The sequence below is a fragment of the Schistocerca serialis genome, chromosome 6 (assembly GCF_023864345.2).
Source record: "Schistocerca serialis cubense isolate TAMUIC-IGC-003099 chromosome 6, iqSchSeri2.2, whole genome shotgun sequence".
NCBI lineage: Eukaryota > Metazoa > Arthropoda > Insecta > Orthoptera > Acrididae > Schistocerca > Schistocerca serialis.
This window is the reverse complement of record NC_064643.1, coordinates 213,518,577-213,531,307: the sequence shown is the minus strand read 5'-3', so window position 1 is coordinate 213,531,307 and position 12,731 is coordinate 213,518,577. Positions and strand designations below refer to the sequence as shown.

At 45.3% G+C, this 12,731-nt stretch overlaps 1 protein-coding gene across 1 annotated transcript in view; it reads right to left on the bottom strand.

Moving 5' to 3' along the window:
- Positions 1-611: 611 nt before the first annotated feature.
- Positions 612-12,731, bottom strand: part of LOC126484543 (uncharacterized) — a 128,590-nt gene continuing 116,470 nt past the window's right edge. The window contains exon 7 of the mRNA XM_050108091.1: positions 612-1,065. Coding sequence (XP_049964048.1) covers positions 754-1,065 — 312 coding nt within the window. The 3' untranslated portion in view covers positions 612-753. The remainder of the gene's footprint in view (positions 1,066-12,731) is intronic.

The window sequence follows — 12,731 nt, the reverse complement described above, 5'->3', positions numbered from 1 at the left end:
GGTACTACTTTTTCCGGGCGGGAAGGAGCGCCTGGTACCCGGCACGAATCCGCGTGGCGGATTTGTGTCGAGGTCCGGTGAACCGGCCAGTCTGTGGATGGTTTTTAGGCGGTTTTCCATCTGCCTCGGCGAATGCGGGCTGGTTTCCCTTATTCCGCCTCAGCTACACTATGTCGGCGATTGCTGCGCGAACAAGTTCTCCACGTACGCGTACACTACCATTACTCTGCCACGCAAACATAGGGGTTACACTCGTCTGGTGTGAGACGTTCCCCTGGAGGGGTCCACCGGGGGCGGAACCGCACAATAACCCTGGGTTCGGTGTGGGGCGGCGGAGGGGTGAAGTGGACTGCGGTAGTCGTCGTGGCGTTGTGGACCACTGTGGCTGCGGCGGGACGGAGCCTCTCCGTCGTTTGTAGGTCCCGGTTAACATACAATACAATACAATACAAGGGTACTACTTTGAAGCTGATGGTGCGGTATAAGATCTAGGTTAGAAGTAACAGTGTAGTGAATATATTTTGGGAATTTTACGATATCACGACATGCATAAGGAACCAGGAATGGAGCCAGCCTTGGGACTGAAGACCACGACAACAATAATGAAGCAATTATCGGCTTTCAAGTTATATTTAATTGGTATCAGAGCGATACAGCGTTGTACAGGATACGTGAAACGGTATTTGCACACTGACGAGTAGGTCGGCAGCTGAAGGCAGACGTTACAGGCTGTGGGCGCGATTTGGCCCAGTGTCAGCGCAGCTGGACGTAGTTGTGGTCGTCGAGCAGGCGGTAAACGTCCCGCCGGTAGCCGGGCAGGTCCTCGAGGAAGCGGCGGCTGCTCTCGTCGTGCAGCTTGGCCAGCACGGGCGGCAGCGGCGCGACGCGGCCCACGGCGGCCAGCTCGCGGTAGAAGCGGCCCTGGCGCTCGCCCATCATGTGGAACTGCCGGCCGCACAGCCCGGCCGCCGCGCGCTCCGCCGCCTCCGCCTCCGTGTCGCGCAGCATCTGCTCGCGGCTCGGCAGCTGCCAACCGCCGTCCAGCAGCGACAGGAAGAAGCGCGCCTGCCAACAGACCGCACCACCTCCTGTACCCCTGTACTTACATTATCTGATCGACCTACGTACCTATGTAATGCGGAATTGCCACTAGATGTCACGGGAGGAAGACCTGTTAGTATAAAATGAGACGGATCATTTTGCTGTCAAAAGAGAAGTAGTAAGATCAGAGTGCCTCACTCAAGAGACCTCAGTCACCGGAGTAGCAAATCCATCAGGGACATTTCAGGCCTTCTAGATCTATCGACGACGACTGTTGATGGTAGTGTTGTGGGTATCAGATGCCAAATGTGGCATATAGACACCAAATGTCGTGGGTTGGGTGCCAGGAGGTGCCATATTAAAACTTGGCAGAACTGTCCAAATGATTTATTTGTTTCCACTACAGAACTCCATTCACCTCGGTCTGCGTCACAGGCCCCGCAATGCTGAGGAAACACCCCAGCGGCCTGTGCAATGCAACACTGTGTCGAGCCGGCCTTGTATGCCAGCTGCAGAGTTTCGATTACATCAAGATGGCTGCGCCAGCAGCCGAACCAGCGGCCACTGCTCCGCTGGGAGCTGTAGGCCTGCCCCGCTGCTGCTTCTTCCTCGGCTGGCGTAGCTGGGAACATGGCAGCAACAACCGCCGGCTATCCGGCGTCCGAATCTGTGGCCCTCGCCTCGGAAGTCTCTGGCGTGTGTCGGGAGCCGAGACGAATGCCCACGATAGCGAGTTGAAGAGTGGCCCGCCCTGGCTGTCTGCGGACCCCACGTTGCCTCAGAGGGTCGAACCGACGAACCGCCGTGGACTGGGACGCTTTCGCCCCATCTGTTGCTGCGTGTAGCCCGGCGGTGTGATACGCCCTGCCTTCCAGGAGAGCTGCCACACTTGAATGCCCCAGAGGGTCGAACCAGTGACCCGCTATGGACTGGAATGCTGTCGCCCCATCTGTTGCTGCGTGTAGCCTGCGGTGTGATACGCCCCTCCGTTCAAGAGAGCTGTCACACTTCAATTAATCTCGTTAGAAAACAGCATCTATTTATACTTGGCTGTGCACCTCTGTTTTGCCAAGTGCACCGGTTCACGTCATGTACACGTAACACTTAGATTGCCAGTGGCCCCCTTCTGTCAGTGACATGCGCCATGGAAACTGCTGTGTGCGCCCTCTCCAGCAGTTCTAGACCCCTGTGGCCTCTATTTGCCTTCCCAGTTGCTGGTATGTGTACCATACTGCAATCCAGCCCGCACCTGGCTGTAGCTCGTGCTCCGAATATCACACAAAACTAACTTTCCCTATCCTAAATGGTGGTGCCATTACAGTAGGAAGATTAGAAAGCCAAGAACAGAAGTACAGTACACAAACAAAGGAGAAGACCCCTGTGGCCTCCATTTGCCTTCGCAACTGCTGGTATGCGTAACTTCCTGCAATTTGGCCTACACCTGGCTGTAGCTCGTGCTCCGAATATCGCACAAAACTAACTTTCCCTATCCTAAACGGTGGTACCACTACAGTGGGAACATTAGAAAGCCAAGAACAGAAGTACAGTACACAAACTAAGGACGATGCCTCACGATGGCTGGCAGACAGGACTCTTACAAATGATTCCTTTCAAGATGTCTGCTCCTAATAATGAACATAGTATCACTTTTCAATGTCAATAAACTTTACCAACAGCCGTTCACTTTAAGATATTTTACTTTATTCTGAAAGTAACCAGTTTCGGCAATTCATTTTGCCATCTTCAGGCGCCATACCCTATTTTCAAATCAACGAACTTTTCGTATAGCGCCATAAAACTGGATATCGTGAATTCCAATAACTGAACTGATGCTTCATACGAAGACGTGACAGTAACGATAAGTTCATTGATTTGAAAAAAGCGTAAGGGGACTGAAGATGGCAAAATGAATTGCCGAAACTAGTTGCTTTCAGAATAAAATAAAATATCTTGAAGTGTGCGGCTGTTGGTAAGGTTATTGAAATTGAAGAGTACGTACCAGCCTATGTCCCCTGGCCGTGATGGACCAACAGAGATAGTATCACTTTCGTTAACACATTATAACATTAAAAAAACATCGATGGTCAGTGGCAGATCTCATCATAGAGGCTCTTTGAAATAATGCAGAGATACTATTTCCACATGTTGGTTATTTTCATAGAGTAAATATCTCTGGAGTGAGCATTCACATGCGCAGAACAGATTCTGTGTTGTCAACATACATTGCCGGCGTGGTCACGTATTCTCGGGACGCCGTGTGTTTGTCCGTATAGCGCCCTGTATATTTCGAATGTCATTACATCCCTAATACAGACGGTTTCTTTTTGCACGCGTCGTAGATTATTTATATATGTTGCACAGACATTTTAACAGTATCCATTTGATACCGGGAATAAACCAGCTACGTAATTTTTAAGGGCAAGTGATATTACATCCTGCTTCTTTGCGATAGGTGTCACAGTTCAGATGCACTCGATTTTTGGTAGTTTTCGGTATGATACGGCACTTTATAGTATTACAGAGTCTGACGTACATTTTTGCAATGATAGTGTTGCAAAACGACTTGACAGTACGCTAGTACTTTTGCAAGTGTCCGAAAAACACCGAATTTGCCACACATTAGCGATTATATCCCTGCTAATTCGTCCTTTTTTTCTGATATTTCTGCGTATTTATTTTCTCGTTTTTGCGACCTAAAGCACAATTTTTCTTACTGGTGACACTTTGAAGTATTTATTTAACGCATTTTACGTACTTGCTCCCAATTTATTAAATAAATAGTAGATTGAGTAATCTATATACATAATCGACAAGTCACTGATAAATGTATGGACGATAGTATTTGTTGAAATAACTAACCATTCCCTCTCCTGTTCCACTAGCAAATTTACGAGAGGAAGCGATTGTTTGTAAGCTTTTGTACGAGCCGTAATATCTATTATATAGTCATAAAATCGCAGAAAAATAGGTCTACAGAATCAAGCCTTAATTATAATGCGTCTCGAAATTTTAAAACATATGCAGTGTCTCTTACTAATATGATAACTATAATTAGAGCCACATGGTATGTACCCATGAAAAGTTACTATCCCTCCTTTCACATATTTTTCTTTGCATCCGTAGCAAAGCAGTAATTCACCATCGCTATTACACTATCAACAAACGGTGAAACACAACAAAAACTCTTGATATTATAAACTTCAATCGCTGCTGAAAGCACACTCGCACAGCGAAGTCCCGAAAACACGTGGCAATCCTGGTTTAATGTTGACAATATGCGCAGAACGCAATGCTCACTCCAGAGATATTTACTCTATGGTTATTTTCACAGGAAATGAGCATGATTACGTAGTGTATACATGCGCTATATGTCTTACAAGAATTTTCCGCAGAATTAAAATACAATAGTTATATTTGCTCAAGAACAGCGACGTTTAGCCATAGAAAATAGTTTGAGAATGCCTGAATGTGGGAAAGTTGTAGAAATCTTTGTTACTTTGGATGGAATACTTTGTGTGTCGGAATATGGGGGAAGCAGCGCAAGTGGTGAGGGTCCCAGAAACAGGTTACTTGGGGTCTGTACCGTTGGGGCAGTGCTGGAGTGTGCATGTGACCACTTAACTGGAATAAAGTAACATGTTTTAAAACAGTGAGTTTTTATTTTGGGCCAACCAGCTGCATTAAGTGAACAAATATCACGTAAGGCTAGTAATCTAAAAATAACCCCAAAAAGATTGGTCGTACGTAAAATCTATGAACGCTACAAACAATTCAATACCTTCTCTTGCTGACAGTACGGGTAATGTAACGGATGATGATAAACAGAAGGCCGAAATTCTAAACCTAGCTTTCAAAAACTCGTTTACGGTATAGGACTGCAGCACCATTCCCCCTTTCAGTTATCGAACAAACGCAAAGACAGCTGACATAGTGTTTAGTGTATCTGGGATTGTAAAACAGTTAAAATCCTTAGACGCCAGGAAGGCATCTGGCCCAGACGATACCCCCGCAAGATTTTATGTTGACTATGCTACAAATATAGCACCATTCTTAACCATAATGTATCAGAAATCACTGGAACAGCGGAAAGTTCCACGTGACTGGAAGAAGGCCCAGGTCATAGCAATCTACAAAAAGGGTAGAAAATCGGATGCACATAATTACTGGCCAATTTCACTCACATCGATTTGTTGTGGAGTCATGGAGCATATTTTGTGTTCAGACATAATGACCTTTCTAGACTCTGAGAAGCTCATCTGCAGAAACCAGCACAGTTTTAGGAAACAGCGGTCACGCTAGACACAGCTGGCCCTCTTTGTGCATGATATACAACGGGCTCTAGATACCGGCTCCCAGGTTGATGCAATATTCCTCGACTTTCGAACGGTGTTCGACGTAGTTCCGCAGTGTCGCTTGCTCCAAAAAGTGCGCGCTTACGGTCTATCCGATGACATATGCGGTTGGATAGGAAGTTTTCTAACAGACAGAGAGCAATATGTCGTCCTCAATGGGGAGACTTCAACAGTAACAAGCGTAACATCAGGTGTGCCCCAGGGCACGATCGGATTGATGTTATTCACAGCGGCATTAGACTGTATGCCGATGATGTTGTAGTGTACAGGAAAGTAGTATCATACGAAAGCTGTGAATAAATCAATGAGGATTTGCAGAAAATAAATGCGTGATGTAATGACTGGCAGTTATCTCTCAACATCAGTAAGTGTAACCTACTGCGTATAACAAGGCGAGAATCCACAATAATGTACGAGTATAAAATAAATGCCCAGTCTTTGGAAGCGGTAACATCCGTCAAGTATCTGGGTGTGACTGTTCGAAATGATCTCAAATGGAACGATCAGATTACACAAGTAATGGGTAAGGCGAACTGACTGCAGTTTATTGGTAGAATTCTGAAGCGATGCAGTCCTTCGACAAAGGAAATAGCTTACATTACGTTAGTTCGTCCAGTCTTAGAGTATTGTTCGTCTGTATGGGACCCTTGTCAGTTGGGTCTGATTCAAGAGATTGAGAAGGTCCAAAGAAGAGCGGCAAGAATCGTGACTGGTACATTTAGCCATAGCGAGAGCGTTACAAATCTCATAGAAAGTTTGAAGTGCGGCACACTTGCAAACAGACGGCGCGCTAAATGGAAGGGGCTGCTCGCTAAATTCCAATATACGATCTTCGCCGAGGATGAAGAGCGTACGTTATTACCATCAACTTTCAAATAGCGCAATGATCACCATTCAAAGATAAGGAAAATTAGAGCTCGTACTGAGGCGTTCAGACAGTCGTTTTTCCCTCGCGCGATCTGCGAGTGGAACAGAGGGGGAGACATATGACTTGGCGCGAATAGTGGCCTCCGCCACACACCCCTTGGTGGATAGCGGGGTATATATGTAGATGTAAATATTGGCAAGATGGTAAGCGAAATCGTCCCTCGAGAAAGCCAATAAATTAACAGAAAACAGCGACGAGATTTCTCGTAGTGAGCAGGGCTGTATGGCACTACAACATGTAAAAGCCATGGAACACTGCTGGTATTGCAATTCGCACTTCGTTAATAGAAGATCTGGTTTAGTACTTAGATTTTCACCCTACCCATACCCAGATCCTGTCGTTTTGAGGTCCATTTTCTAGACACAGGGTGGGGTTCGATCCCAGATTAACTCCATTCTATTTACCGATCCCCTACAGAGCAATGCAGACACGCATTTTATGTATGGCGCTGCAGAATTCGCTGTCCGGATAGCACTAGAAATACACAAGAAAAACTTCGGAATAGGCATCATCCTGATTGGAAGAAAATTGAAAATAGGAGTACACTGTCTGATTAAGTTTCTGGACGCCGTAATCTAATGCGGAATTGGTTACCAGATGTCACGAGAGGCGGTCTCGCCAATATAAAAGGAGTCATGGAGTATTATGTTGTCAGTAGAGAAGTAGTAACAACAGAACTGGTCGGTCACGACAGCTCAGTGACTTTCAACGTGGGCTAGTCACTGTATGTCATCTGAGTAACAAACTAATTACTGACATTTCAGCCTTCGTAAAACCACCGACATCGACTGTCGGTGGTGCGACTGTGAAGTGGACACGCGAAGGAACAGCCACAGGTAAATCAAGACCAGGCACACCTCATGTGCTGATGGACAGGCATCGTCGTCCATTGCAGACGGTGGTTGCAAAAACACCACACGAAATCAGCAGAAGGAATCACTTGTGAGTTTCAAAGAGATACGAACTGCGTTATGTAGGGATGCAAGTTGGTTTTGTACAGGATTCCAGTACACCATATTACTCTCAACTCCTTTGCCTACAAAACCTTATTTTTCTATACAGGGTGATCCATTGATCGTGACTGGGCCAAATATCTCACGAAATAAGCGTCAAACGAAAAAACTACAAAGAACGAAACTTGTATAGCTTGAAGGGGGAACCAGATGGCGCTGCGGTTGGCCCGCTACATGGCGCTGTCATAGGTCAAACGGATAACAACTGCGTTTTTTTAATAGGAACCCCGATTTTTTATTACATATTCGTGTATTACGCAAACAAATATGAATGTTTTAGTTGGACCACTTTTTTAGCTTTGTGATAGATGGTGCTGTAATAGTCACAAACATATGGCTCACAATTTTAGACGAACAGTTGGTAACAGGTAGGTTTTTTAAATTAAAATACAGAACGTAGGTACGTTTGAACATTTTATTTCGGTTGTTCCAATGTGATACATGTACCTTTGTGAACTTTCTCAGAACGCATGCTGTTACAGCGTGATTACCTGAAAATACCCCATAACTGCAATAAATGCTCAAAATGATGTCCGTCAACCTCAATGCATTTGGCAATACGTGTAATGACATTCCTCTCAACAGCGAGTACTTCGCCTTCCGTAATGTTCGCACATGCATTGACAATGCGCTGACGCATGTTGTCAGGCGTTCTCGGTGGATCACGTTAGCAAATATCCTTCAACTTTCCCCACAGAAAGAAATCAGGGGACGTCATATCAGGTGAACGTGCGGGCCATGGTATGGTGCTTCGACGACCAATCCACCTGTCATGAGATATGCTATTCAATACCACCTCAACCACACGCGAGCTATGTGCCGGACATCCATCATGTTGGAAGTACATCGCCATTCTGTCATGCAGTGAAACATCTTGTAGTAACATCGGTAGAACATTACGTAGGAAATCAGCATACATTGCATCATTTAGAATGCCATCGATAAAATGGGGGCCAATTATCCTTCCTCCCATAATGCCGCCAAGGTCGCTGAAGTTCCACTTGTCGCAGCCAAGTTAGTCCGTTGACCAATAATGCATATTACGCCGGTTTCCGTTACCGCTGTGGTGAATGACGCTTCGTCGCTAAACAGAACGCGTGCAAAAGATCTGTCATCGTCCCTTAATTTCTCTTGTGCCCAGTGGCAGAACTGTACACGACGTTCGAAGTCGTCGCCATGCAATTCCTGGTGCATAGAAATATGGTACGGGTGCAATCGATGTTGATGTAGCATTCTCAACACCGACGTTTGAGATTCCCGAGCCTCGCGCAATTTGTCTGCTACTAATGTGCGGATTAGCCGCGACAGCAGCTAAAACACCTACTTGGGCATTTTGCACGTCGTGGTTGACGTTTCGCATGTGGCTGAACACTTCCTGTTTCCTTAAATAGCGTAACTATCCGGCGAACGGTCCGGACACTTGGATGATGTCGTCCAGCATACCGAGCAGCTTACATAGTACACGCTCGTTGGGCATTTTGATCACAATAGCCATACATCAACACGATATCGACCTTTCCCACAACTGGTGAACGGTCCATTTTAACACGGGTAATGTATCACGAAGCAAATACCGTCCACACTGGCGGAATGTTACGTGATACCACGTACTTATACGTTTGTGACTATTACAGAGACATCTATCACAAAGTGAAAAAAGTGCTCCAACTAAAACCTTCATATTTCTTTACGTACTGCACGAACATGTAATAAAAAATGTGGGTTCCTATCTAAAAAACGCAATTGATATCCGTTTGACCTATGACAGCGCCATCTAGCGGGCCAACAATAGCGCCATCTGGTTTCCCCCTTCAATCTAGACGAATTTCGTTCTTAGTAGTTTTTTCGTTTGATGCTAATTTCGTGAGATATTTGGCCCGGTCGCTATCAATGGACCACCCTGTATAATCTCCGCTCACTGCGACAGCCTTATACCTACTTATTACGAGGGCCTGTGTGCCGGCATAGCGCCACTCTACTAGTCGACGTCGAAGCCAACGTTTTGCTGCATCAACAATCTCTCCATCAGCCATGCACAGCTTTCTGCGAAGCGCGTCCGTCATTCGGCCAATGTCGTTGCTCTTTATGGTCTTCTGTTAGGCGGCGAGGGATTCAAATGGCTGTAAGCACTATGGGACTTAACATGTGAGGTCATCAGTCCCCTAGACTTAGAACTAATTAAACCTAACTAACCTAAGAACATCACACACATCCATGCTCGAGGCAGGATTCGAACCTGCAACCGTAGCGGTCGCTCGGTTCCAGACACAGCGCCTAGAACCGTTTTGCCACACTAGCCGGCTTACAATTGTGAAGTTGGACCTTAAACTGGCCTTGTCTATATTAAGAAGCACGGATACTTTTTGCGCGTCCCTTCCGACAGTTGCCAGTACCATACAGGACCTTCACACCATGTCTAATTTCCGATGTTGTAGGGATATGGCGTACATTGATTGCTATGGGTTATACCTTTAAACGCTGAAGTCCGTAAGTAAAGGATTTTTAACATTATAATGACTGTGAGAATTGAACCGTGGCCGGACAACGTAGAAACGTGTGATGGAAGTAGACCAGAAAAAGTACGTCACCCACTTAAAAGAGTACACTGATCCTTTTGAAATGCTACAGTTGGTGTGGACTTGGTACCGCGTGGTCAGTTATCCTCCGCCGATGGCAGTGAAGTGGCGTGTGTATGTGAGAGACGATGCTGTGGTCTTTCCGACCATGGACTTTGCTAGCAGTGATGTCAACGTGATGTTCCTAATCGCAGATATTTCAGCCCTCAGTTTTCCGATCGCCAAAGGAGTCGCGAAAGAGGGGAGCCTCTGGTCGGATATGTCACTGAGCAAAACTGTTTGGTTCCGAGTTCGAGTCTTGCTCCGGCACACAATTTCAATCTGCCAGGAAGTTTCATATCAGCGCACACTCCGCTGCAGAGTGAAAATTTCATTCTGGAAACATCCCCCAGGCTGTGGCAAAGCCATGTCTCCGCAATATCCTTTTTTCCAGGTGTGCGAGTTCTGCAAGGTTCGCAGAAGAGCTTCTGTGAAGTTTGGACGGTAGGTGGCGAGGTACTGGCGGAATTAAGACTGTGAAGACGGGTCGTGGGTCGTGCTTAGGAAGCTCAGATGGTAGAGCACACAGTTTTAATCTGCTAGGAAGTTTCAAAACTGTTTGGTGTTACTCGCGGCTGTTCCGACCGTTTTTTAATGACATCCCTTCACTTTTTATCAAGGCTTAGGACTCCCCATGCACGTACTACATACACTTCTGTAAATGTCCTTTTCATTTTTATTAATTTTTATTCTGATTAATAAAACCAATGACGTTCATATTCTTGATTGTCACATATAGGTAGATAGATTGTGGAGAAGTAAACCCTTATCCGTATGTCTAGTGTGACGAGCGAGTTATTGATTTTTCTTCATTGCTCGGCCAAAATCAGAACAGCAGAGCCTGACACATACTGTGAACAGGACGAAATAAGAGATTGCGTAATAATATTATGTAAAATTAAAAGTTTAAATATTGTTATAGAACTTGGTTAGATGTAAACTAAGCCGATGTCAATGATTTCAAGTCTCAGCACAATCCGATAGTTAATTTGTTCAAAAATCCAGTTTGTACCAAAATTTTAGAGGCGTGTAGTATTAAGCTTATAAATTTGTACTTTTGGAATTAGTTTCAGTTGGTTATAAAAATACTCATAGAGGTTTTCATAAAGCGATCTCTTTTACTTTTTGTATCACTCAACTTTTTCAAAATCTTAAAAGCGCTGAACCAATTTCCACTGTGATATTGTAGTTCAATAAAGCTATACAAATTTAGCAACAGTTCAGAAGAAACTATCTATTCTCGGTTCCGTTTGAAAAATTCTAGAGGTTAAAGTTTAAAAGTTATCGGTCTGAGAATTTTACACAATACAACCAGAGTATTGATTTACTTACATAAAAATTGGGATTGTTGTAGGTCTTCAACTAACAACGATATAGACAATTTTGTGTAAAAAAGGATGCACGATAAGTGCTTCTGCTGACGCTGGAACAAACTTTAGAGCGAGTGGCTCCACATCATCCACTCCGCGAATACATAAAGACCGAGATGTCCACACTTGGCAAGTTATTCGATCGTCGTTACTCATACGGAAATATTTTACGTTCCTCTACGGAATATGCCGTGATACCGTGCCCGTTTCTTTAAGCCTCGAATGGCGTTAATGACGACTGACATGATAGTGTTCTTCGATCGAATAAGATATCGCTTATGTGTTATGAAACAGCGTAAATGTGAACTTGTGTATTGTATTGGGGACTCAGAAACGATGGAGAGGCTTCGTCCCGCCCTAGCCCTTAGTGGTTCACAACTCCACTACAGGCCACAGCAGTCCACAGTTCACTCACCCTACTGTCGCCCCACACCGAACTCAGGGTTATTGTGCGGTTTGGCCCACAGTGTACCCCCCCCCCCCCCCCCCCCGCCCCAAACCCACCCCCGGAGACTTCTCCTACCAAACGAGTGTAACCCCAAATGTTTACGTTTACGTAGTAGAGTAATAATGGTGCTCGCGTACGTGGAGACAAATGTTTGCCAGTAATCGCCGACATAGTGTAACTGAGGCGGAATAAGGGGAATCAACCAGCGTTCACCGAGGGAGCTAGAAAACTACCTGAGAAACCATCCACAGGCTGGCCAGCACACCGGACCTCGACACTAATCCACTGGGCGGATTCGTGCCGGAGACCGGCATGCCTTCCCGCTCGCGAAGCAACACGTTAGACCGCGCGGCTAGCCGGGCGGGCAAAGTAAACATACTTAGATTAATAATTTAACGGGAAAGTCTGCGTTTCGTTTCCGATGATCTGTTTCGTGTGCTGGCCGCTACATAATAGGAAGCCGCGTGGAAAGTGTCTGCTGAAGTGTTAAGAGTAATGGATATAAGCTACAAATAATTGACCACCTTCATAATAAAACTGCAGATATACAGTTACCTTCAGTAAATACACAACCCACAGCAGAAAAGAAAATATTTGCATGCATTCCTTTCCTAGGCAGAATCTCATATCAAGTTGCAATTTTTTTCCGAAAGACAGGAGATAAAACAAGTTTCCATACCAATAACACTGCCCAACACCATATAATACACAGCATCAAAGCCACCCGCCTAGGCCTGAAAAAGTCAGGAATTTATAAAATTGTTTGTGACAACCGATTCAGCTTTTTATCTCGCCCAGATCGGCATACGCTTTAACGTTAGAATCGACGAAGATATGGACGCATTGAGAATAAAAAAACTGAGTAAATTTGCAATCGCCACTCACATGTATCAACATGGGCACTTTGTTTACAACATTAAAGACAACTTATAGATACTAAATACCACCAACAAAGTAAGAAAAT